This window comes from Callorhinus ursinus, unplaced genomic scaffold, assembly GCF_003265705.2.
Source record: "Callorhinus ursinus isolate GAN/ISIS: 27379988/994484 unplaced genomic scaffold, GSC_fseal_2.0 scaffold35, whole genome shotgun sequence".
In the NCBI taxonomy this organism is placed as follows: domain Eukaryota; kingdom Metazoa; phylum Chordata; class Mammalia; order Carnivora; family Otariidae; genus Callorhinus; species Callorhinus ursinus.
Window position 1 is genome coordinate 7,561,238 of NW_027397097.1, and position 27,469 is coordinate 7,588,706.

The 27,469-nt window shown below is 41.3% G+C and overlaps 2 protein-coding genes and 1 long non-coding RNA gene across 6 annotated transcripts in view; 1 reads left to right on the forward strand and 2 right to left on the reverse strand.

Moving 5' to 3' along the window:
* The window catches only part of GAB2 (GRB2 associated binding protein 2), a 183,381-nt gene extending 181,723 nt beyond the window's left edge, over positions 1-1,658 (reverse strand). The window contains exon 1 of the mRNA XM_025848504.2: positions 1,454-1,658. Within this exon, the coding sequence (XP_025704289.1) occupies positions 1,454-1,528 (75 nt within the window). The 5' untranslated portion in view covers positions 1,529-1,658. The remainder of the gene's footprint in view (positions 1-1,453) is intronic.
* Positions 159-25,708, forward strand: LOC112806186 (uncharacterized). Of its 2 annotated transcripts, none has more exons than XR_003203821.2 (3): positions 159-217; positions 4,492-4,579; positions 24,104-25,708. It is a non-coding gene; the product is annotated as an uncharacterized lncRNA (long non-coding RNA). The 2 variants fall into 2 exon arrangements; XR_012374519.1 differs by lacking the exon at positions 159-217 and adding an exon at positions 1,781-1,924.
* NARS2 (asparaginyl-tRNA synthetase 2, mitochondrial) overlaps positions 17,403-27,469 on the reverse strand; it is a 127,447-nt gene continuing 117,380 nt past the window's right edge. For all 3 annotated transcript variants that reach the window (XM_025848506.2, XM_073879784.1, XM_025848505.2), the window contains 3 exons: positions 24,117-24,214; positions 22,020-22,046; positions 17,403-18,077 (listed from right to left, as the gene is read on the reverse strand). In XM_025848506.2, the coding sequence (XP_025704291.1) occupies positions 17,933-18,077; positions 22,020-22,046; positions 24,117-24,214 (270 nt within the window). In that variant the 3' untranslated portion in view covers positions 17,403-17,932. The remainder of the gene's footprint in view (positions 18,078-22,019; positions 22,047-24,116; positions 24,215-27,469) is intronic.

The window sequence follows — 27,469 nt, forward strand, 5'->3', positions numbered from 1 at the left end:
AAATCTATGTCCACTTTCAAAAGTCATTGTTAAATACTTAGTCTTCTCAGTAAGTGATTTAAATAAGAGCCTGCTTTCATCTACACACACACACACACACACACACACACTCGCACTCCCCAACAACACTTCCTTTGAAAAACAGAATGTCACTTCCTCAATCCAGAGGCCAGAAGTCCCTCAGTTCTGATCAGGGGAGCCAAGACAGGAAACTCTGGTAAGCTTCTGCCTCTCCCCCCATGGACAGCCACTGGTGCAGCTGACAGAGGGCAGGGTCTATTCAGAGCTCCCTTGATGCACTGCAGCTGGAAGGCAACAGCTCACTTTCATGCTGTGGGAATGATCCCAGAGAGTCCAGCACCAAGGGTCAGTGTAACAAGGGCATTTCATAGGCAAGTGAAGAGACCTTGACACCTTTTACCGACCTTCCATTTCCAAACGCCCGCAAAGAGCCCAGGGCTGATAGTAATTAGCACGATCTTGTACTTTGACCCCATCAGGCAAGGCACGGGGCGAAGCGGGGGGGGGGGGGGGGGGAGTGTTAGCCAGACCTCCTCACCAGTCAGCACCAGACTGTATACTACCTTCCCCTCGATGGTGACAGTTTCTCACCCAGAAGGGAGAGGCTGTCCCAGCAATTTCGGTAAACACCGTCAGTAAGCCCCACCTGGCAACTGAGAACCTGGATTTCTCCCGACCCCAGGCACCTAGGACCGCACAAAACCTGGGCCAGTTATACCAGACCAAACTGCAGTGTCACCATCGTGAGGTGGGGTGGGGGGATGTATGTGAGAGACATACAGAATAAAGGGAAAGAAGGGGGACAAACAAATGAGTCACTTAATACAAGAGCTGCACATGCCGCTGACGCTGCCCGTGATGCAGAGGCTGTGGACTGGAAGGAAGCAGGCGGTCACCCGGGAGGGGCGGGCAGAGAAAGGCAAGGGGGAAAGGGTGTGAGGCGCCTCGCCCTTTGTGGGGACCCGGCTGCGCCGCCCCGCAGACTGCGCCCCCCTTTCCCGCCCACTCCCCCAGCCCCGCAGGCTGAAGCCGCCCGGGGTTACTATGGTCCCCCAGCCCCGGGAATGAACTCTCTCGGTCTCCAAAAACAATCAATACAAACTTCAATACCGTATTTAGTTTACAGGGAGGCTGGCTGGGGAGGCGCCGCCACCGCGCCCGCCCAGCGGCGAGGGAGCCGCAGCCTCAACCTGCCTGCCTGCCCGCCCGCCCGCTCCGCCCCTCCGCGGCGCACCTGTGACAGGTGTGCAGGTGCCCCACACAGCCCCGAGCCGCGGGGCGCACCGGCCGCTCCTCGCCCCCCGGGACCCCAGGGCCCGCCCTCCCCTTCGGCGCCGCCCCTCCCGGAGCCCCCAGCCCCTGGGCAGGCCGCGGGGCGCCCCCCCCCCACCCGCGCCGTCCGCCGCCGCACCCGCTCGCCGCCCGCACTCACATAGCGCCTCAACTTCTTCTCGGGGGGCGATTTCCTCAGCCAGCCGGTGCAGACCACGTCGCCGCCGCCGCTCATGCTGCCGGCCGCCTGGAGCCCGCCGCGGGGTCGGACAGACAAGGGCGCGGGCGCGGGCCGCTGGGTCAGCGGGCCGGCGGTGCGCAGCTCGCGGGGGGAGGGGAGGGGCCCGGGCGGCCAGCGGCCGCGGGGCGACGACGAGGCGGCGCGGCGCGGGCCCGGCGGCTTCGCGCGCTCCCGCTCTCCCTGCGCGCGCCTGCGCCCGCGCGTACTCCCAGCCGGGCCGCGGTGGGGGCGCCACAGCAGGAAAAAGGGCGGCGCGCGCTCGCCACGCCCACAGCCCGCCGCGCCCCCCGGCGGGCCGCCTTCAAAGACGCAAACCGCCTCGCTTCTGGGGACCCGGGAGGCCCGAGGTTTGCTCGGTGGCTGAAGCCTGCCGCCGGCCGCGCCCCCCAGGTCTTGCTCCCCTCCGCCCCAAGCCTCAACAGCAAGCAGGAGGCGGCCGCGCCCCTGGTGGGGGTGGGGTGAAGGGAAGGGGCTGCGCGCCCTCGATCGCGAATCGATTTTTCGCCGAGGGTCGTCAGGCAGGGACCCAAGGGCTGCTCGCGTTTCTTATCCATTCCGAGTTTCAGGTTTCAGTGGGTCAGGTTCTGGCAGAAATTAGTGATCCGCTTCCCAGCAAGAGTTTCATTAACTCTCGCACCCCCTTGGCGGGAGAAGCAAAGAGACTGTTACGTGCTGGGCGCTTTTACATTCCTTGTTTACATGACTGTCTTCACAAATCTACAAATTGGGCGAGCCGTATTATTCCCATTTTGCAGATAGCCTAAAGTCCCAAAGCTTGTGCAATAGAGAGGCAAGTTTCCAATGCTGGGGCTGGGGGTGGGGTGAGGGTGGTCTTGCTCATCTGCTATTTAAAGTGGGGTAATTGCTTTAGTGTCTACCGTTCAACTTGGGGGCCTCTTACCAGCAAATAAAGTCCATCTGGCTCCCGCATTGCCTCTGGGAAAAACAATTCAGGAGAAAGAAAATTCGTGTGATTTACAGAATCGAAAAGTGAGTCAATGTATTTCATAGTGAATTAGAGGGCAAGGTGGTGTAGAACAAGAAATTGGGGTCAAAATTCCCCAGAGTCCAAATCACTGACACACGTTATAAAACCTCTCTGGGGCTCATATGAAAATTGGAATCTAATGATACTTCTCTCACTGCCTTGTGGTGAGGTTTAACTGAAATAAAGTATGTGTAAGCACACACTTGATAACCTCAGTACTTCAGCAGGAGGATGGAGGGGGTAAAAAAACACCCACCTCTGGTCGGGGCTCTTTTCAACTCACAAAGTACCTTTAGGAGCAGCATTAAAAGGTAGGTCCTCCCTCAACTTCTCTGAGAAGTGGATAGTAACCCCTGTCATCATAGGGTGCTGTGCTGTGGGGCAGATGAGTGGGAGAAACAGCATCTCACACTTCCCATACAACTTAAGACCAAGGGTATTTTTGCTCATTTTCCTGTCTCTGTGCAGCAAAGCTAGTTGTTTCAAGCTGTTGGACATTGTTCTGGTTTTACAGATCTTGCCTGGGTTGGAGAAGGTTCACTCTCTTCAATCAGTTTGTAAATGCTAATCCTTTACTATATGCTTAGCTTTTCTAAGCATCCTGAGAGGTAGAGATCAGCTCCCCTGCACCCATCATTTCATTGGCTTTCTTCACTATCAGTGTGCTGCTGGATTGAATGTAAAGCCGGAACCATGAGGCTATGGCTGGGACCAGAGCTCCCTTAGCCTTCCAATTTAGAGATCTTTAAGCCACATTGAAGGCCACCACTAGAATTAGAGCCATTTTAACCTCTTGCTTTAAGTATCTTGAAACCCTGTGAGACAAATATCAAAATAGTCAAGTCTGCCAAATCAATCAGGAGGCAGTGACTCCCAACCAAAATAAAGCAATCTGACTTCATTCACATCTGAGTCATGGTGCCAAGTCTCAGTGATTGCAGTCTGCATGGTTTGTTTGCAGCTGAGGTGTATGATGCAAGTCAGGCATACATATGCCTTATCTTTCCCTAGAAGAGTAGTCTTCTAATACATACCCTTTGATAGTTGTATGGACTGCATTCTGCCAGAAGCTCCTGAGGGTCTTATGCTGTTTTGCAAAAGACCCTCTGCTCCCCGTTATTTATAATTCCATGTGGAAATAGAAGTTTTTGATGTTCTGAGCCAATGACAGGAGGGGCCTCAAAAGACAACAGTTACAGAGTAACAGGTCTTCCCAGCAATCCAAAAGTGGTCCCTTCCCATGAAACTTCCCGGTAAGCTGACATGGGGTAAAGTGAAGAAGCAATTAACATCTCCTAAAAGTGAAAATCCTCCTTGAATTTCTTTTGGTGGGCAAAACCAAGTAGTAATGTGTGTCTTTTGTAAAAGTGAAGGGGTGTAATGCAAACTTTTGGATAGTGGGGAAAACTTGTATCAGTTTCAGGAAGTCTTCTCTGAACACACCATTTCTTTCCCAAAAGTTAGAAGAAAGGTGCTCTTCTTGGTGCTTTCTGGCTTCCCACCCCACCTTTATCATTACTTAGCTGCCAGCACCCAGCTCAGGCTGCACACATAGGAGGCAGGACTGCTGCTGAGGTCCTTGGCTGCACCCTGTTGTGGCTCAGTCTGAGCCTGAGGTGTGTGCCAGTCCTGGGAACAGCCCTTGGACAGAACGTTCCTGTCTGGGCCTTTACTAAGTCCTCTCCACTCTCTGCCGTCTTTTTTTTTTTAATGCCCTCTGGTTTTCGCTGGTGAGAAATGGAAAATGAATTAGGAGTGATTTATTTGCATGAAGATAGGCGCCATCTATTGGAACCAGTAGGGATGACAGCCCCCCACCCCCAGCCCCCAAACCTGTGAGGACATGCATCACTAGTCTATAATTTAGGCAATTTTGATTAAAGACCAGGGGTATTTCCTGGGGGGAATTAATTCCCGGCTGCAAAGAGCGCTTTGGGTCATTAATTCTATCTTCTCATTAAATCCTCAGGAAATGACCATCTTATGGCGAGAGCTCCTCTGGAGGAAGCATTGCAGAGATGAGAACCGCACACATGGGAAGAAAACACGGGCATAAGGTTTTCCTCTCCCTCCTCCTCCCCACCCCCAAAGCCTGGGTTCTAAAGGGTGCACTCTGGCTTTGAGTGTCGTCAGCAACAGCCTGCATCCGTGCCTGTCTGGGAGTTGAGGGTTTGTGGCCAGTGGCAGGTGCATAGCTGATGGAACGGTCCCAGGAATGGGTTGGAAGGAGAGTTGTCCTCAACTGCACACCAGGCTAGCGTGATTAATACCACCCACTCCAGGCTTGACGTCAGTGATTGGACCGGGGGTGGGGGATGGATGTTTGTGTCCCAGCCATGCTGCCTTTTCCCCCCTTCAATTTAGTTGACAGGTTAATTTCAGAGCTGAGTAGTGCTTGCCAAGGTCAGTGTGGCCAGCTGAGCCACCTCAGCTAGTGACTTTCAGGACACTGGACTCTCATGAATGTTGAGGTGTGTGCCTTTTTAACCCCGGGATGCTTTGAGCCCATTTGGTTCCATCAAATTACTGTGACCTACTCAAATCAATTTCTGGCATATGAAGGGTCCTGAGATCTGAAAGAGGGCTTGGGGTGTGGCTGAAGACCTAATTGGGTTTCCTCCCTGTCTGCAGCTGCTAAAAAACTGAAGTTGTTTGACATTACACCCAGTGGAAGATATTTTGGAAATAAACTTTCTTATAGGGAAAAGTTTGAGCAAGTCCAATTTCCCAATTTCTCCTTTCTAAGAAACTAGAACCTGTGCTGCTTTGGGGCAGTTAGACTTCCGGGACATTTCTGCTGACACTGGTGAGGGTGGTACATCATCGAGTTCACAGATCATGCTGCACAGTTACCATATTCTCCCAAGGACAAAGACTTGTCAAGTGCCTGAGAAAGTGCCCTCGTACTCCGAACCATACTTTCCATGATGGCCCCTTACTTCCTTCAGAGAGAACTCCTACCTTGCATTAGATCTTGAACATATGTCAAGACCCCTCTCCTTAAAACTCACCAGCCCCACTCCTCAGCATGGTTGTTCATGTTTTTCTGAATTCACATTGCACCTGTATAGGTTATCACAGTGTACTGCAAATACTTGGGCAGGGTTGTGTCTTCCTTATTCTTATATCCCTGAAGCTTCCCTGCATGGTATCAGGCACACAATCAATGCTCACGGAATGTTGTGAGAATAAAAACAAAAAACAAAAAACCCTTAAAGGATGGCACGTGGGAGCAGTGGACTCCTGGAGCATCCAGGAATTTCTGATCCATCCACACCAGAAAACAGTACCTGTGAAGATACTTATAAGCAGCTGGAGTGTTTAAATCCACAGGGACTGGCCTCGTGGGAAGGGCTGAGCGGGTGGAGGTAATTCTTTGCAGTTTCACTTTTAGGGGTGGTTGAAATCCTTGGGTAGTTTCTAAAACAATGGCTCCTTAGACCTTTTGACTTCTATCTCTTGACTCGAGAGAGGTTAACTGTTAACCCTTGGCTTCCAAACCCCAACACTGTTGTGCAGACTCCCCAGATACTCTCTTCTCTGGGACTAATAAGTAAATCATTTGTGGTTTATTTGATAGCTGGCCTCATTCTGACAGTCCTATAGGGGTGCTGTCACTTAGCCCCTTATACCCACATATGTGAGAAATCATGTTCCCTGAGTCAAAGTGGGTTTCTCCCAACAGGTGACCAGAAATACCATTTTCTTCTGCACTGAATGCATGCATAGTGGCTTTGCAGATTTGCTAGTTTCTGTTTTGTTGGGGATCCAAAGGCCACAGGAGACCATCTCATTTAAGTAATTCTACCAGAGTTACCCAAAATGGTTGTCTGACCCACACAGCCAGGGATGTGTTGATAAATGTTTAAAAACTGACCTTGATTTGTAGTATGTGGCAATTTTTGTGGTGCAAATATTATACCTCCTCACCTCCCTGACCAATTTTAAGCTATCAACTTTATGTGTATGAACAGAGTTAAGAGATGCTAAGTAATACATCATTATTTAGTACTTCCAACATATACACAAAAATGCCAAGAGCAAACAGTGAAATAATTAGTAACTGTGCTTTCAATTATTAAATTTTGATTATTTATTCCCTTTGTTTTTATTATAACATTTAATTGTAAGTTTATGTGAGTTAATTTTTTTATTAACCTATCATTCATTGGCCATAAGTCACCCTTTTTTTTTCATAAGTCACCCTTTTAAAGTGTGCAACTCAGTGGTTTTCAGTATACTCACTGAGTTGTGCCACCATCATTGCTGTCTGATTTCAGACCATTTTTATTACCCCAAAAAGAAACTCTATATCCATTAGCAGTGACTCCTCATTCCCCTAATCCCAAACCCCTGGCAGCCACTGATCTACTTTGTCTCTATGGATTTGCAATTCTGGACATTCCATGTAATTGGAATAATACAATACGTGGCCTCTTGTGTCTGACTTCTTTCACTTTCTATGTTTTCAAGGTTCCTCTGTTGTAGCATACATCAGTTCTTCCTTTTTTTGGCTGAATAATATCCCTTTGGAGATACCATATTTTATTCATTCTTCAGTTGATGAATATTTCAGTTGTTTCCAACTTTTTGGCTACTATGCATAATGTTGCTGTGAACATTCATACCTGTACGAGTTTTTGTGTGGATGAATGTTTTCACTACTCTTGAGTACATACCTAGGAGTCAAACTGCTAGATCATAAGGTGAGTCTGTGTTTAACTTTTTTTTTTTTTAAGTAATCTCTACACCCAATGTGGGGCTCAAACCCATGACCCTGAGATCAAGAGTCACATGTTCTACCAATTGAGCCAGCCAGGCGCCTGCCTTTAACTTTTTAAGGAACTGTTGAACTGTTTCCCACAGCGGGTTACACCATTTTACACTACCAGCAACGTATGAAAGTTTCAATCTGTCTCCATCTTCTCCGATACTTGTTACTTTCCATTTTAAATTATTTAATTTTAATAATGCTACTCTTTTTTTTTTTTAAACAATCAGCTTGCAAAATTTTTCACCACAATCTGTTCTCATGGGCTGGTATGAGCCAGTCTTAGCATACAACTGCATACAGCCTATCTCAGAAAGTCCCACCATCCTTCTCTGTAGTTGTTAAGTTCCACTTCTATTTTGCTGACAAGAGCATACTCAATAGATTTCTATTTCCTTCTTCTTCCATCCTTCCTATAGAAAACTGAAACCTTAGAAGGTCTCAGATTTTTTTCTATTTTGGAATCAAGAAGATTTTTGATTCTGGAGTATCACAAAGTTTTCAACTCCCACCAAGCAACTCTGGGAAGAACAGAGTGTTTCCCTCCTACATTTGTGTTGAGAAACAAAAATAAAAAACAAAATGTATCTTCCTGACACCAAGATATATCTTCTGGATGAGCTCTCAAGCAGTTGCTTCAACAGGGCAAACAGCTGTGGTCTGTTTCAACATAATTTGATGTAATCAGGGTTAATTTTGATGATGCAGTAACTCTGAAGACTGTTTTTTAACTGGATTACTGTTGGGTCAACAATCATGTGGTATTACACTTAGTGGCTGAAACAAAAGCCAGAATTAAAACAGCTTCCCCCCTAGCCCCTTCTAAATGACAGTCCCTAAATGGGATTAGGAGTTATGAGGCACATTTAACACAATTAACTAAAAAAGGAAAGTAGTTGCAGTCAAATTACATGCAAGCTTCTCCAAGGTCCAGAGTGTTGACTGAGGAAAGAGCTGGAAACTTTTTTGTTGTTTTCTTTTCCTAGAGTGATTAGAAATATGTTGGCAGTAATCACTATAACTTAACATTTTTGTTACATTCTAGGAAAAAGCCCTAAGATTTTCTTCAGAAAAATTTTCCTGAACCAAATGACGATTTTAGCAGTCCACAGTTCCCTATTTTCCATGCATGTTTTCAAAGTGATGATTTTAAGTGAGGACTCAATTCAGGATGCGGAATGCCAGGGCTGAATGGATGTGGTACACAAAGCTCTACACACATTTGGAACTGTTTCTGAAGAGCAAAATCTTTTATCTTACTCTCATTGTTTACGGCCAGCCAGCAGCAGGGTCAGGGTCGCTCTAGGCACACACGTTTTATTTAGTGTCTTACAGTTTTCAGTTTTGGCTAGTCTGAAACACAGTGAAGGCTCATCATGACAAAAGCCATTCTTAACACAGTTCTGGAAAGAATCTTCAAAAATAGATGTCTTGCGAAGCTGCCAAGTGTATTGGTTCTTCAAAACCTCTCTAATCCAATTTTGTAGTTCAAAAAAGGTCTATTTGTCCAATCCTCTCTGTAAATAAGCCTCCATTCATTTGTTTTCTGTTTTTGTGACTTAGGGAATCAAGAAACTTGAAAAGCAAAGAAGTCACTTACCCTCCTATGGCATTTTATTTATCAGGAATTTCTCATCTACATAATTTCCTGATTAGCATATATTCTGGGATAATATGTGGGTATGACTAAAACGTAATGAGACTACAAACCAAAAAAAGTAATGACAGTTCTTTCCATAAGTCAGATAGTGTATTAATGTTTTCTTTTCAGTTGTAAAAGCAGATACCTATTTTAAATTTGCTTAAGCCCAAAGAGGGAATTTATTGGTAAGAAAATGAGGCATCTCCCATGGAACACAAGAAAAAGTTGAATAATCTAGCCTCAGGAAGGTTGGCAACTGAGGACTAAATATAGCAAAAACTGGGCTGCCAGTCGGTATATGTGTGTCTGTCTCTCTCACAGACCATATGGTTTTTCATCTTTGAGCATGTGCCTTTATTTCTTTCTGCAGACTGCCTTCTCTGTTTCTTGAGGCACATGGTTGCCCTACATCTCCTAAATTTACATATTCCTGGTTCAAGCATCCAGTCCAGACTCTCTGGTGTTCTTAACCCCATTTTTCTGAGAGAAAATGAGACTGGCCCATTTTGGGTCAGGTGTCCACCCCTCGTCCAATCAGCAAGGGAAGCTCCTGTCCCCAGTATGTCTGCTGGGCATCCACTGGCTAGGATGGGGTGGGGGGAATTCTCAGAGGAGGAATGGGTTTGATAACTAAGCCACCTCGAAAAGTATTTAAGAGAGGCAAGAAAACCAATCTTGTTTTGTTCAGGACGTGGCCAGTACCTATCATTTGAAACTTTGAAAACACTAGAAAGGCACATACTTTTATCCAAATACAAACTATATATCCGAATACATGTTACTTAGGAAAGGTCATTTATGTCCTTGTTAAATTCTCAAAAAAGATTTTCTTAGAACCTACTACAAGTTCATCATAGGAACACAGAGATGAGTAAGACCAGGGTCTTAGGAAGTTCAGGGTTTTTCTGGGGAGAGAAATAGGTAGGCAGATGTCTATAGCAGCGTGTGGGCAATGTTGTTATAATAGAGGTATGTTCAAAGGATGGTGGGAGCCAGAGGAATTATCAACCAGCTGTATGGGAACTGAAACTGTAAGATCTTAGGTTTTGCTTGTTTTGGGGTGCCCCACAGAGTGACACACAGAGTTAGCATTAATTAACATTTGCTGAACTAATGACGTAAGCTACTTCAATTTGGAGGCAAGAAGCCTGTCTAGATTTGGAGAGCAAGGCAGAGAACACTAACTGAAAATCTAAGCAACTCTAAGTTCATCTGGTACTTGCTTCTGAATTTCTTCCATCAATCAAATACATTCATTCATTCTTTACTGAGCACCTACTGTGTGCACGGCACATGGCTAGGTGCTGGTTATATAATGATGAACCGCAGAGCAATGTTCTTGAGAAGTCTATTAAGTTACCATGCCCTAGAAACTCAGCTTCAGTAACAGCTCCTAAGGACAAGTTACTAAGTGAACTCATAAATACTTGTGACTCCTGACTCTTTGTTCTATGTTCAGGCAGTGGCTCCAGACTTGGATTTTTATGCTGAAAGGGCTAGTTTAAAAATTTATGAAATATTTCAGACACAGAGGGAAAAGCCAGTTTGGGAATTACTTTTTAAGGAATATTTTCCTTTGGTCTGATGGACATATTTCCTCTTTTCTTTGGACACCTCAATGACACCTAATTCATTCAAGAGTTATTAAATCAGTACCCACTACGTGCCAGATACTCTCCAAGGCACTGCAGATAAAAAGATGGATGCAGTCTCCTCTGTGTTATGTAGCTTTTGTTCTGGCAGAGAAGACAAATGACAGTTTAGGATGGCAATATTTGTTTATAGTGCTGAAGGAGCATAATGAAAGGAGTGAGTCTGGAAGCCATTGTCCAACCAGTGGTATCTTGAAGTACAAGTAATATAAATATGTGAAAATGCAGAAATCCTAGCTGCATTTTAGAATGTCACCCCTCTTGAAATAAAGCCTCACAGACTCAGACAGTGTGGTTAGAGTTGTAATATTTTGATTCTGGGTGACTAAGAGGTGACAGGTGTGTAGACTGAGAAAGCCACCCAAGCCTAATCACAGGCATGTGGAGACAAGTCGTGCTGCATCAGAATGCAGGGTATACTCTAACTCGATTGGCAAGACAGGAATCTGTTGAGGGCTGCTAACTCTCTGGAAGAAAGTTAATCAAGAGCTAAATGACAGTCAAGCACCAAAACATGAAAGTTTCCACATATGATAATTTTGTGCTTGTTGATCAATGAATAGACCACTTCTAAGTTTTTGAGAAACATTAACCATATACATAAGAGCCTTCCAGAACAACTTAGTAAAGCAGATATGTTTGTTTCAATAAAGTTGACATACCTGGTTGGGGAATAAGTTGGAGAAATGAAGGGGAAAAATCTGGATGTTGATATATTACTGGGCACAGGAGGAATCAGAGTGGCAGAGAAACACAAGCATGGGAGGAAAAAAAAACACGGGTGAGGTAGTGGACAAGAAAAGGAGGACGAGATCTAGGTCAAGAGGTGTGGTAGGCTTCATGTGACATGGGTTTGAGAGTAAGGTCACTCTGTGGGCTGGCTTTCCCTCCCTGAAACAGAGGGAAAAGGTGCAGGCAGAACAATCCAACATAGTATGTTCTTCAATGAGCAGATTTGTGTAACTATTATCTTTTACTGTAAAAATATTAAAAGCTCACTGAAGCTTTCTCACAGAGTGGAATTAAACCACCTACATTAGGATCACTCAGGGTGACTGTTTCAGAAATGCCAACTGTGGGCTGTTCCATCTACTGAATCAGCCTTTCTAGGGTAGGACCAATGTAATCTGAATTTTTTAATAAGCTCCCCAGGTGATTCTTATTCACAGTGCACAAAGACTGCACGCAAGGGAGTCCCTGAGGCAAGGAGCATGTCCTGTTTATCTCTGTCTTCGCAGAGTCTAGCACTGGACCTGGCACAGTGAGTGCTCAGGAAGTTTACTGAACTGAGTAACACCAATGAGGATTTGAAAGAAAAGGGTGCTCAGTTCCACTGCCCTGAAAAAGCTGATCTCATTTTTCTCCCAGATGCTTCTAGTCCACATACACAGATTTTACAGTATTATAACTGCAAACAACAATTTAACATTTTAACACTTTTTCTCCTATAATTTTAATGGCTATAAAATATTTCATTCAACATGCAATAAACATCTTAGTTCATACAGATTTTGAGTTTTGAAAAGGTTTCCCTCAGGACATCTTCTATTTGTGCAGTTTATAAAACCCTTTACACAGCCTTGTTTCTCATAATATTTTGTACGATAAGGACTACCCTCATTCTGCAGATGCCTATTCAAACCCATGAAATAAACTGCTCAAGGTCACACAGCTCAAAAGTAGAATGTCAAGACTTAAGTCAGGGTCTTTTCCCTCTATGTCTAATACCCTTCCCAAGACACTGAACATCCACCACGTTTTCTGGCAGGAACCTGACCCAACAGTTTCCTGATGTGAAAACCTGTAGTGCAGAGTGTGGAAGATGGAAATTACACTTAAAGAGATCACTGTATCCTAACTGTACAGGAATGAGTTCCTGCCTTTCGGGGCACTGCAAAGAAAATGTGTATTGGTGGGAATCTTCAGTGAAAAAATGTATTGTTCTCCAACAACCAATGTGTGTATGTCCCAAATCCATTTCTGCGATCCTCAAATGAAGGGGGCTGGTACTGCCCTGAACATTCTGAAACTGTAGTTAGGACTCCTCAGCAGTTACTACACCTCTCCAGGCTGTAAGACAGCCGGCAAGGAGGCACTGGAGACTTTGAAGCTCTTCTAATATCAAGACTCGTATCCTAGGATACTTGGGTAGCGGCTGAGTGGACAGTGGAGGGAAGCCTTTTTGCCAAGAGAAAGGCCCATCTTCAGGATCCACCGCCTGATGAATAACCCTAGTGGGGTGCAGCCCTTCAGAGAAGGGCAGACTGTCAATCTGAGCAGCTTCAGAGATTCTATCCTGGAGAAGAGAAGGCTGGGGAGAAGAAATGGTGTTGCTGTGTTTCTAACTTATTACACAGGTTTTGGTAATATCAGGTCAGAGTTCTCCAAGGATAGGAAAAGTTCTCTCTTAGGTGGAGAGCTCCTATTCACCTAAGGGATAGTGAGGGGGTGAACTACCAGGAGCTGGGAAAATACAAGAGAGGATAGTTTATACATCACAGACAGGGGAAGAAATAAGATCTCTAGGAGATTTTTCAAATCCAGGATCCTATGAAAACAGCAAAACGGTTATTGTTGAGCCAGTGTGCAGAGGTTGTAAGTCAGAGAGTCACGGCTGCAAACGGCCCAGGTTCTGCAAAACACACTTCTAGCTGTTTCTATGTGTATGTGTAGCATGAAAAACCTCTGCTGGATGGGCCTACCACATTTCTATTCTCAGAGCATCATCCTGATGATGCTTAATCAAAGGTTAATCACTTTGGGGGCGGATATTAATAATCCCCACCAAAGTTCTTTCATCTGTCTTTCTATGTATATTCTAGGATGATCCTAAGAGGAAGGTAAGGCAAATAGGAATACAAACTCATAAAAAAAATGAGGCACAGCAAGCTTAAGTACACTGCTGGGTCCAGGGCTCTATATTCCATTGTCAGTGTTTCTCTTTACGAGAATGCATTTGAACTCAATCGTCATTTCCCTGCACACTCTTAAGTCTCTTCTCCTTGTGCAAAACAAGGACATCAGAGGCCGAAGTGTGTGTTTTGCAACATGTCCACTAAACTCTGGGGCTGAAGATGCAAAACTCTTTGGTTACTACAAAGCTCTGGGTTTTCAGTTTCTCTGGAGGCTAAGAGTGGTGAACTTTATTTGCAGTCTTAATCTTCCTTGATATTAGGAATTCTAATACCAATCTTTGTAACAAAAAAAATGAATCTTTTATTAAATCAAATGAATTTGAAGCACAGTAGGCTACAAAAGAACAAGGTCTATAATACACTGTGAATACGTCAGGCCATTTTGTAAACTGTAAAGCAACGCTCAAATGATAACAATTATGAGCAGTAAAGAAGTAGCCTAAAGTTACTGAAGAGTCATGAGCTATGTTAATTCAATAGCTGTCTGAATGACAGTTTAGGAACCACCTAAACTCTTGACTTCTTTACAAAGTTCCCCTAGGAACTCCCACACAGTGTGCTAATAATGGCTATAAATTCATTGGACTCCAAACCAAACTGCATAAGAGCTAACTGTAGGCTTAGCTGATCAGAAGGGCAACCCAGGGCTCCTAGTACCGGCAGAATGTCTAGGTTTCTAGAGGTGTGTTGACCATGATCTAATAAGATCTTATGCAAGTCCTAGTAATCATTTTGGTGTCGGGTGATTAAGGTTATTTTCTGTCCTTAATGCTTTTTCTTTTAATTTGGGCTATACACTGGGAAGAAACTACAATCAGATATTACTCCCACCTGTTTTCTTTTTATTATACATACTTTAGATTGCAGACTGAATACAAATATTGATCAGAAGCCAGAAAGCTCCACACATTTCTTATCAATGCAATCCAGGCCAATCTGTCTTTCAACTCTGCATTTTTATGTTCTTGCCTCACCACTTACTGAAATAAATATATGAATAAATAGCAATCCAATCCAAATAAGCATCTTTCATCTATAATTATCTGAAACAAGAGATTTAAAGAAGAGTAGAGTTAATCCATCTCACCAATTGCATCTTCAATGCCTGTTCAGTCATGCCTGAATGTCTAGATTCAATTTATAGAGAGTATGAATGTATAACATTGTAGAGGGGCGCTTCTGGCAGATCCTGTCTGAGAGGGACAAAAGGTCAAACAGTTCCTTTGCTGTTCTGTGACAGTTAGTCTCTGGGCTGGGTCAGAGGGTGGGAGAGTTATGTCTAGATCTGGAATGGATCACTCACACAATTAAGTTCTTGTCAGACCAAAAAAGAAAAAAAAAAAAGACAGTACAACTTCCCCAGGCAAGAGGACAGCCAGATGGAAAGTAACTATTTTTCTCCACCTACTTCAAAATTTGAAATGAGAATGGAAATTAATGATGGAAAAACCATTTCTAAGTTTCAAAATACACTCTTTCTTGGGTGGCTGGGGTTACTATTTTGAGGTGATGTTTGAAAATCTTGGGAAAACAGAAAATCAGATTTTTCCCTCATTGGAAACTGGTTACTCAAATAAAAATTAACACCCTCAAATCACCTTTTCTCTCACAAATGAAGTCCTATAAGAATATTATTATAGTGCAGGCAGTCCTCAACTATGAAATCTACACTTCTATTCATTATACACACAATTATAAGATGCTGCTTATCCGTAGAATTTGGATATTCATATACTAGCTGACAAATGGACATTTTAAAGTTTTCTTCCTGCTGTTGCTGCTGAGTTTTGGCATTTTCATCATCTTTGACACCAGTATTTGTTGTTGTTCAATTATTGGTAAAATAAAAGTATTGAGCCAAAGATGTAAATTTTTAGGCTTCTTATGAGTGGCAAGTGTTTGGCTTCAACTAGATACTCGTTGTGTGGTCAAATGTAGAGGAAAAGAATGAATAAGTATGAAAGCTGAGAAATACACTGCTGAAGACTATCAGAAAGGCAGGGAACAAGGTTTATTTGAGAAGGACCTTCTCCCACCCCACATACACACACAAGGAACACACTTAAGTCTACTGTAAGACTTTCAGTGATTTGATTTCCCGGTACATTTTCGGAGACCTAATGTGTACTAAAACAAAATGTAAAGGTTAGACTCTAAATCAATTATTTTTAGTGATTATCTCCAGCACAGATTCCTGAAAGATCAAGAGACAGAAGAAGAAGCCTTAGAGTTGATGCACTTGGGAAGGACAGTTCTGCGGGTGATGTAATTGGAGGGCACAAAGATGATCTTGCTTGATTAGAGCTCCACAGCTACATCAATGGTGGCATGGGATGGGAACCTGGAGTTTTCCTGATTCACTATTTTTTACACCACTGTTATTTAGGAGGCCCCACCATCACGTTGACATTAGAATTCTATCTGGTTCCTCAAGAATTGCTGGAGACATGATTCCTGATAGCCTTGGAAAATATTAGTGCCTCCGGGTTGGGGGCCTCTGTTTGTGATTCTCACTCCACAAAATTAATACAGTATTAAGACCTGAATGTCCAATCAGTACTGATGCTGAGAATGTTTCAGAACGGTTTCTGCATTTACCCCCAGGTCTAAGGTTAAAGATCACCGTTTCAGAGATGCCTTCTCTAGCAAGCTCATCTATGCTTGCCCTGCTCTTTATAAAATTTTATAGTTTATGTCATATTTTGAAATAGTATGTTTGTTTGCTTACTGATTGTGTATCTTCTCTAACAGACTATAAATTCCATGAAGGCAGGGGTCATTTCTGTTTCGTTCACTATCATTTATTTAGCACCTAGCACAGTTCTTGGCATGTAGAATAAGCTCAAATAATATTTGTTGAACAAACAAATGAATTTCTCTCTCTAACCCATGATTGAGGCAAGCTTTATGAAAGCCCTAATTACCTCTTTTGTCCTGTCCTAAACTTGGTATCGAAGCCCAGGAAATTAAAGTTCTAGGGAGGTAGATTTTAGCTCAGCAAATGCTACCAATTAGGGAGATGCAGAAATGGAATGAGCTATTTGGTGGGATACCGAGCACTTTGCCAAGAAGAGGCTGCCCAGGTGTGTAGGATCTCTCTGCATCGGGCAGAAGTTTGGTCATGAGAACATCTCAGTGACTTTTGTGATCTCCAGCTCTAAGGTTCTGCAGTTATTTTCAGTTGTCTGCTTTGAGTTAGGATGAAATAAAGTGCACATACACACTCATTAGGAAATAAACTAAGATAAATTATCTAATGAGACACAGAAAATTGATTATTCAGGCACGCATGCCGTTTACCCTTATTTGATACATACAAACTCTACTGAGTATACAACTTTGCTGTAAGTCATAGATATATAACTTAATGAAGACTAAAAGAGTTAAAAACAATTTGTGTAGCATTTCACAGTTTTAAACACATACACACAACACTTTCATGTAACTGCTGTATCAACTCTGAGGAAAATGACGTATGAACTCATACAGAGTTAAGTGGCTTGTCCAAAATCATAGGCATAAAGTGCTACAATTGTCAGGTCTCAAACTCCCAAATGAGCAATTCTCTCAAAAACTCTAACAGACGATGTTACTTTTTGAGTCCAGAATTACCCATCCTTTAAGTTTAGCTATATTGGCACCCTCATCTTGCATTGAAAATATTTTTCTTCCAAATTTTACTGGGAAAAGGCCAAGTGGAATTTAAAAATGTATTTTTCTTTCATAGGTATCAAAAATCTACTATTTTATTGATTATTAGAGAAGTTATAAACAGCTACTATAAACAAATTATAAGTCATTAGTTTAGATAATTAATACATCTTATTCGCTTTTATAATTAAAGATCAACAGTTATTAAATGTCACTTTTTTCACTCAGTCTGATGAAGAAAGATTTCAATTCAGAATAGTAACTTTATTAACTCATTTAGGACCCTGAAAGTAATATTTTCTTCTGTGATGTCTACTAAAGCGATGAAAATAAGATAGGCATTTATCATAGGTTAAATGGCATGTGAAAAAAGACCCAACATTTTCTTTTTACCTACTAGTGGTTTTCAAAGGCCACACAGGACAGTGATCTAATGATTAAAGACAAATGAAAATACACTATCTCATCCTGTCTTGAGAGTTTGAAAGGACTCTGAGACCACAGTTCAGTCTTTTCATTTCTTCTTAATTGACATAACAGATTTGAGATTCTACCTGCCACAAGTACCTCTTTTTGAGGGAGTTCATCTTTCCATGAAATGCTGTCAACTTTCTAAGAAAATTATGATCACTTCTATTTTTCATATGCTCTACCTTATGGCATGACAATCACATACCGAAAACTTCTCCATTTCTAAAATTCAAACATGCATTCTCCTGTATGCATATTCATGTGCAGTACCTCTGGCATGGGGTGATTTTCCTTAACCAGGCTTCCGGCTATAATATACATGAATGAGTAAATCTTGGAAAAGGGATAACATCTTTGATGTTGTCAATTCCCAAGATGCACTGCAGATAGCGTTCAAATCCCATTCCAAAACCTCCATGGGGAACAGATCCAAATCGACGGAGGTCCAGATACCTGATTTTGAAAAACAGAGAATCATCACCTATAGATGCTGTATTGGATCAGATGTCATGATAGAATTTTGTTTCAAAAGTATTTTGCAATCATCTGTTATCATCCACATCATTTTGATAAGCAAATCTTTTCCCTCCAAGGACAGGTGAAGGACACAGAGAAGTTAAAATGATCTGTCCAAGGTTACTCAGACAAACAGCAGCAAGTCCTGTCATGCATTCATGGGCTTTGGTCACTTGATCCTTTTTAAGTTATATATGTACTTATATTCAGAAAACTTGCCTCATGAGGCTACAGAAAAAGTTCTAATAACTTTACTATTTTTCTTGAAAGTATATTTGTTTTCTATTTCTCAGTATGTTAATACTTTTTTTTCTTACTAAAATCATACTGTTCAATACACAGAAGAGGGTGAAGAGTTTTGCTTGATATATCATAAAAAGATACCCCTACTAGAATAGACTGTAAGCTCTATCAAGGGCAGGAACTGTGTCTTATTTCCAGTGTCTGTTCTGGAGTAGATGCTTCATTACTCTATGAAGATTTGTTGTTTGAAGGCACAAAAATAGACTCTTGAAATCTAGAGTGAAATTTCCAGTTCTGGGCTTCAAACCTAGTAGAATAAGTCCAGAGTCATTTTTCTGAAAGGCTAGCTAGCCTCTGAAGCTTATCTATACTCATTCTATTTCCACTTAAGATTACATGGCTAGAAAATGGTGCAGCCATGATTCAAACTCAGATTCCAACACACCAGCCTGAGATAAATTTATTTTACAAAAGGAAGAGAAGAAAGAAGACTTTGTGAGTATTTTTATTACGTCACTTGGTGGGGAAATTCTTTAGTTATACAATATTGATTAAATCAAGTTTAGAGCTTCTTGAATGATCTGTAAAATCAGGGGCGCCTGGGTGGCTCAGATGGTTAGGCGTCTGCCTTCGGCTCGGGTCATGATCCCGGGGTCCTGGGATTGAGTCCCGCATCGGGCTCCCCGCTCAGCGGGAAGCCTGCTTCTCCCTCTGCCTCTCCCTCTCTCTCTGTCTCTCATGAATAAAAAAATAATCTTAAAAAAATCAGTTCTAGAATAAAACTTAAGCGCTATAGCTGGTAGTCATATGGCTCTTCAAGAATAAAGACTATCATGGGTTGCCTGGGTGGATAAGGCAGTTAAACATCTGACTTTGGCTTGGGTCCTGATCCCGGGGTCCTAGGATCAAGCCCCTCGACAAGCCCCATGTCAGGCTCCCTATGAAGCCTGCTTCTCCCTCTCCCTCTGCCCCACATTCCCTGCTCATGCTCTCTCTCTCTCTCTCAAATAAATAAAATCTTAAAAAAAAAAAAAAGACTATCACCTATTTCCCCACTATTAATAATAATGACCACATGTATTGGTATTTTAGGCAGTTAAGATTGAATGCTTATCTTTCTAAAATAAAAGGTGAATTGCAACAAGGCGAATTACAATCAAGTAAGGGATCAATAAACAGGAGTATCTAGTATAAAACTTCCGATTACTAAGAACTATCAAGAATAATGGAAGAAGGGGTGCCTGGGTGGCTCAGTCGGTTAAGCGTCTGCCTTCGGCTCAGGTCATGATCTTGGGGAGCTGGGATCGAGCCCTGCATCGGGGTCTCTGCTTGGCAGGGAACCTGCTTCTCCCTCTGCCTGCCACTCCCTCTGACTGTGCTTGTTCTCTCTCTCTCCCTGACAAATAAATAAAACCTTAAAAAAAAAATAATGGAAGAAGCACAGTCTTAAGTAAATAAAATGTTTTGTAGCTCAATTAACTTTAAGTTCATAAGGCACGGGGGCAAGATATACTTTCATTTACTGAGAAAATGAGATGAAAGGCCTATCAAACCACCTGCCACAAATACTTGCAGGATCTGGGCTGGCTGCTAGAAGTCCAGCAATAGCTTCAGCTGTCTCTGAATTTCTCAGACATCGATGTCAAAACACTGGCATAAATGTCTGGAAACTGAATTCAGCAGATGGATTAAGTCTATAGCATTTTTCTTGCCCTTGCTTCAATATTAGAAAAATACACTTCTAAAAAACGAGTTTTCGAACAAATACGTATTTGTTGATTTTTTTTTTTTTTGGATTGTTGTTAAATTGATTCTAGGGTAGCCAGATTATAGAAGAGATGGTACAAAATTTGTGGAACTAGTTATATATGTTATTTGCATATGGCATATAGAAATAGGAAGTGAGTAAATTCTTAGACACCTGGGGTGGCTACTCACAGTGTAGTGAACACTAGCATAGATTGCAGACTTGAAGACTTCTAAAAATCCCTTCTACCTTTTAAATACTATGATTATCAGATAAAAGGAAACAGATTCAAGTAACAGACAGTTACATATAGAGATCCTAAGAGTTTGAAAACTTTAGTTGGGACAAGAATAGTATTGAAATGATTAATAAAGACCAAAAAGGCCTCAATGTATCTAACCAACAATCAGAATTTGTGATTTAGCTAGTTTTTACACACTATGAAAATTATCTTGTAGATAGACAAAAGCAGGCAAAATGCATAAGCTTGCTTGGTTAGGCTCATCCACCTAATAACAAGACTGAGAACAAAGGAAGGAAAAGGAAAGGAAACTAGCTTTTACTGAGGTTCTATTCTAGGTAGATACTTAACCTATATTGTTTCATTTCATCCTCACAATAGTCTTGTTCAGTAGATATTACCATTCCATTATATAGCCAAGAAAACCAAGACTCAGAGACTAAGTATGCCTAAGGTTACTACTGGTAAATAATAAGGCATTCAAGGGTCCTGACCTGAACATAATTTTAAGCTTTTGGTATTTCTTTTTTTTTTTTTTTTTAAAGATTTTATTCATTTATTTGAGAGAGAGAATGAGAGATAGAGAGCACGAGAGGGAAGAGGGTCAGAGGGAGAAGCAGACTCCTTGCTGAGCAGGGAGCCCAATGTGGGACTCGATCCAGGGACTCCAGGATCATGACCTGAGCCGAAGGCAGTCGCTTAACCAACTGAGCCACCCAGGCGCCCTAAGCTTTTGGTATTTCTATAACCTAGCTCTTCCATTACAAAAAGTCAGGTGTGTAATTTGATTCTTCCTTCTCCTGAGGACAGCAAAGCAATTAATAATATTAATGATTACTATGGAGGAATGCTACTATAAAAATATAAGTACATAATTTGTATACATTGAAAAATACTCGAAGAAGAAAGGGTCTGCAGAAAGAAAACCAGAACAACTCTGGAGACATAAATGTATGAATGCATACAAGTGATCTTCCCCACGCAGTTTAGATTTCTATAGACTTTAGGGAGCACTTCTCTCAAACCCTAATTCCACACATAGAGAAACTGAAGCATAATGGTTACGAATAAAGCCCCAGCTCTATGCTTCTAACTGTGTGCTCTTGGTTAAGCTAGTTAACATCTCTTGGTCTTAGGTCTGGAGGGGTAATAAAAAGGAGATAAAAATAGTACCTAACTCACAGGGTGTTATAATAATTACATAAGAAAATATACATTAAGGGGCACCTGGGTGATTCAGTCGGTTGAGTGTCCGGCTCTTGATTTGGCTTAGGTCATGATCTCAGGATCCTGGGACTGAGCCCCACATTGGGCTCCATGCTCAGTGGGGAGTCTGCTTGGTATTCTCTCTCTCTCTCCCTCTGCCCCTCCCCTGGCTTGCATTCTCTCCCTCTCAAATAAATAAATAAATCTTAAAAAAAATACATTAAAATGTTAACATAGTTATCCGGCACACAATAAGTAATAAATAAATGGCAGCCAATATTATTACTATTTCCCAGCACTTGAAGGGAATAAGTAATCTTCTGAGAACCTACCTATTCACTGTTCTTAATACTCTTCCATAGTGCCTAGGGAATACATGTAAAACCTACATAACAATCAGACCAACAGCTAGAATAAGAATGATCAAGGACCACATTCTTACCATTGGTAGGCTTCTGTTAGTCCTGATCTGTAAGAGGAAAATAACAAAATTCTTTCAGAGAATGGCCATAAGATAATGATACTAACCACCAAACATTTACTCCGGGTTGTGTGCAAGGGGCTCTTAATAAAGAAGTACACACAAAAACCTATGTTCTCAAAGAACATGCAATACAGTTGAGAAGCTGACTCTTTAATATGGTAAGAAAGGTAAGTTAACCAATAGTCCTAGGTATTATCAAGTAAGTGGTATAGATGACAAATGCTATAGAAAGAAAGTATAGTCCAGTGCCCAAAAGAAGGGGTTCATTTCAGATGAGCTTATTTCCTATGACATAAGAAAAGCACTATTACTTAAGGTTGCTAGGAGGCACACACAAGGGAGATAAAGACACACATTTCATTCTATAACATTAAAATAATATAGACTCTGCCCTCAGAATATGGTTGCAAACTGTTTTTTTTGCCAATGTGAAAAATGTTAATAAAATTTTAAGCTCTTAGTACTCATTAAAATTAATTTCATCTCTTCAGTGCCTGGCTGGCTCAGTTGGTGGAGCGTGCAACTCTTGATCTCGGGGTTGTAAGTTTCAGCCCCACGTTAGGTGTACAGGTTACTTAAAAATAAAATCTTAAAAGAAATTAATTTCAGCCCTTTAAAAAAGTGTTTGGGATCAATGCATCTGAAATGATAAGGACTATGAAAAAAATCAGATATACAGAAAACATAAGCAGAGGTCACAGATAGATTCCTGAGACATATAACCATTTCATTAGGAAAGATAAATTTGGATATTATCAGATATTAGGTAAACATGTAATGTTATGAGGAAAGGTTTCCTGAAGTAAGGAAGCAAGAAAAGAAAACAGACCAATTAATCTTTCAACAGATGAGGCTTCTTGCCATGTGTGATTTTTATTGTGCTTTAAAAAAACCCAGAGAATCTTCAAATTCTTTCCATCTAAGGAGTTTGACCTTTACTTCAATTCCATGATTTTCCCAGGACTTTCTAACATTATAGCAATAGTAAGGAGTTAGTAGTCTAATAAAAAAGAGGCCTCTCAGAACATATTTATTTCCTTTCTTCTGGACCCTAACCAAATAGAGCAGTTCAAATGATTGGGATTACAAAACCACGTTACCCAACAAATTTATAGGTTGGGATCTTGGAAAAGGATCAACTTTTTAAGCAATTCTCCATTAGGAAAAGAAGGCCTTATAAATGGCTAATTTAACAGGATATTTTCAAACTATTATGGCTTTTCCAGGTTACTATGAAACCCAGTATTATCTGGAGAGTAGGAGAGCGGGACTAAGCCTTCAACATGGGAAAAACCTTTTTTTTTTTTTTTTTTTAAGTCTGGCACAGCAAAAGTAGAAACCATGGAAAACAGAGGTTTATAACCTTGGTTAGTTTAGGAAGTCATTGTGGTTTGTTGGCAGACCACGCATACATAGGAGTGGTAGTTCAATTAGAAACATGATTCCCCACTTCTCATCTCCAAAACATTTTCTGTGTGTTTATGGATTCATTTCCTAGGTCTCAAACAGCAAGTTAAAATGAATTATTCAAATAGCTTAATCAAGACCCTTACATAGCAGAAAACCTGAGGAAAGGAAAACTATTCTAAACTTTAGTTTAGTGGATATTTTTAGTATCTTTCTTTCTTCATCTTTATCCTTTCCCTGGTTCAGAGTCTGTTTTTTCTTTATGTCCTTATAGGAGTCTTTGTTTATGTCCCTAATCATAATTTAGAGTAAATAAAAAAGAACACAGAGAAGAGAGAAAATGAAGGACAAGCTTTAAGGTTGTTTTCTGTCATTAACTCTTTAAAAAAGCAATTTTCATAGGAAGAGATACATACCAAATAGTGGGTACATATCACTGCAGCCTTATTTCACATAACACTTCCAATCTTTAAGGAAGGGAAGCTCAGAAAGGTCACATAACAACTTGCTCAAGGCCACAGAGAATCTGAGATCCAGGTCAGTCAGGCGCTGAGGCCCATCTGCTCTTCTCTGTTAATTTGCCAAGACTGCCTTCGAGCACCTCATCCCCAATTTCTGAATTTTGTTTCTTTTAGGTCTGATCAATACCTGGCCAGTCGCGGCTCCAAGAAATGGTACCGTTCCTCTCTGAGGCTTCCTCCAAAGAGCTCTCCAACTCCAGGAACCAGAAGATCAACAGCAGCAACCTAAAAAGGAAAAAAGTTGTAAACAATTTCACATTTTCAGGGGATTCCAACAATTGCCAGCTTCTCAAGCAGGTGGAACTTTAAACATTTTGACAAGTGGCTGTTAAACTGCTTAGCAGAATCTTATTTATGTTATCTGTTTATGCTGCCTGTTTCAAAATCAAATTTTTAATATCTTTAGAATACATGATACACAAATTGCAGATGGACAGTTTCCTCTCCTCTCTTATACCACGTATGTAGTGTACTTAATAGAAATGTGTTTTCTTCACAAATGTGGTATGTTAATAGTAAAAAATGGGGCAAGTGTTAAAAATTATGAGATATTAAAAGTCATCCATCACCATGCAGTAGCAATTGAATTTTGGCATATTTTCTTTCTGGTTTTTCTCTTCCACCTTTAAGGAGTATAATAGATCAAATTACACATAAACATTTACCATTTTAATGTTTTACTTAATATTGTAATTTTTTTTCCTATGTCAGTTGAAATACTGTGCACACAGTGTTTTTTTTTTTTTAAAGTAGTCTCTCCACCCAACATGGGACTTGAACTCACAACCCTGAGATCAAGAGTCACACACTCCACTGACTGAGCTAGCCAGGTGCCCCCATACTTAATGGTTTAATAGCTGCACAGTTTATTGTTTAGAAGCAGACATTTTTATCTGTTTTTCTTTTGTTGAACATTTTGGTGTATGTCTTTTGTTTCTCTTAAATAATTTGGCAATGAAGATTTTTCTTTATAGTATTTTGGTAGGACATGGAAAATATGTCCTGATTACTGGGGCAACTGGGTGGCTCAGTCAGCTGAGTGTCCGACTCTCAATCTCTGCTCATGTCTTGATCTCAGGATCGTGGGTTCAAGCCTCACATGTGGGCTCCACGTTGGGCATGGAACCTATCTTAAAAAATAATGAAAATGTTCTGATTATGAATCAAAGAAGTAAAAACTGAAACAATGAGATAGTATATTGGGCTATCAAAATGTGAAGGTAAGAAAACAACATAAACAACGTGGATTAGAAGACACATGAGCCAGTACTCTCCCACGTCTGATAGAACCTTTCTGGTCAGCATCTTGGGAAAAGATCATCAAAACCCTTAAAAATGCCATATGCTTTGACCCAGCAATGGCAGTTCTAGGAACTAGTCCTAACTAATCTGAGATGAAAACAAAAACACGCACAGGGTGTTTATTGCAGCATTATTTATAATAACAAAAATTCAAGTACACGTCAATAGGAGCCGACTGTTAGGTACATCTTAGACATGGAAAAAACAAAGACTGGCATCTACATGATGAGATGTTAATTATGCTGTCACTGTGATTTCTTCTGTTCTCTGCTATTTTCTTATTCTGTACAATGAAGACGTGTTATACTTTTGTAATAAGAAAGCAACAAAAAACTTTATGGTGGAAAATGGTAGCTTGATATTTTCATTTGTATTCCAATTACTAGTAATATTTAATTTTGAGAATGTTTGTTCGCTGACTGTATTATTCTGTGACTTGGTGATTCTTTTTTGTGGGGCATGTAGTAAGCATTATTAAAGAGACACAAAACTGGGGTGCCTGGGTGGCTCAGTCGGTTGAGCGTCTGACTTGGTTCCACCAGGTCATGATCTTGGGGTCATGAGATAAAGCCCCACCGGGCTCTGCGCTCAGGGCACAGAGTCTGCTTGGGATTCTTTCCTCCCTCCCTGCCCCCCACTTCCCCCCGCTTGCGCTCTCTCTCTCTTCTCTGTTTCTCTCAAATAAATACAAGCTTTAAAAAAAATTTAAAAAGGCACAAAAGTAAGAAATGCAACAAATGAAAAATTAGTAATGCATAAAACACATTTTAATCTTCAACTTAAAAAAAAACTTTTTTTAAGTAAGCTCTACATCCAACCTGGGGCTTGAACTCATGACCCCAAGATCAAGAGTTGCACATTCTGGGGTGCCTGGGTAGTGCAGCTGGTTAAGCAACCAACTCCAGATTTTGGCTCAGGTCATGATCTCATGGGTTGTGAGATCAAGCCCTGCCTCCAGCTCTGCAATGGGTGGAAGCCTGCTTGAGATTCTCTCCTTCTGCCCCTCCCCTCAATCGTGGGCATGCCTGAGTAGGTGCATGCTCTCTCTCTCTCAAATAAATAAATAAATCTTAAAAAACAAAAAGAAAAACCAATTGCATATTCTACTGACTGAGCCAGGCAGGTGCCCCTCACATTTTAATCCTTAAAAGTCACATTATATTATAAACTCTTTTCTTAAACTCTGCCTCACTTTACTATTAAGCCATGATCTGTTTTGATTTCAGAACTTTTGACTGAGATACCTTTTATAAGTAATTGAGAATAAAGAATGTAATAATACACAAATGTTCCCCAAATACTGTATGCCTGATCTTCATTATTATCATTAAAAGAGAGAACATCAGGTATGATTTGGAGTGAATGAGAGTGAGAAAACAGAAATTTACTAATGGCTTCTACTTTTATTAAATTTCCTACCACTTAATCAGCTGGTGAGAAGTAAACATACAGATTTTGTCAGACTGCCACTGCTCGTTGACAACATCTTAGTAATTATTCTGTGAACTTGGGGGAACTACAACAACCAAGCAGGTAATTCAGAATGTGGTTTTGATGACTCAGATGTGAGGACAGGTAATGAAACACACAACTTTGAAAAGGTGTACAAGACAGCCTTGAGAGGAAATTCTCACAGGCCATACAATTAATAGAGTTGGACTCCAACCAGGACCCTGCTCCTATTCTCAGAGAAAGGAGAAGTTTCAAGGGAGTTTTTATGGCCACTGAAGGACTGGCATCTTTATTTCTTAGTATCTTGCTTTTAGACATGGCTAACATATACTAGAAGTTGAGAGAGACCTGATCGAAAATTTGTTCTGAACCTTAATCCAGAGTTTTAAATTTAGAATTACAGGCAATCAGGATTAGAAAATAATAGACACCAAGTAGCTCTCTGGCCTTTGCTTGAAAATATTTAAAGACTGAGAACTACTACCCCCAAAATATAGCATTCCATCTTTGTGTAGCTCTTTTAAGAAGGGACAAGTATATCCAAAATCTATCATTTCCAAGGTTTTGAAGTTCAGGCCTCAACCTGCCTGCCCGCCAGTGGGGGGGTGACGACTTAAAGTAATACCTGATTGAGAACCATTGCTTTAGAACAATGAGTTGGCTTTTTAAAACTTATGCTATATGTCCATCCTGGCTTGAAGCTGAATAAAAAAAAAAAACCCACTT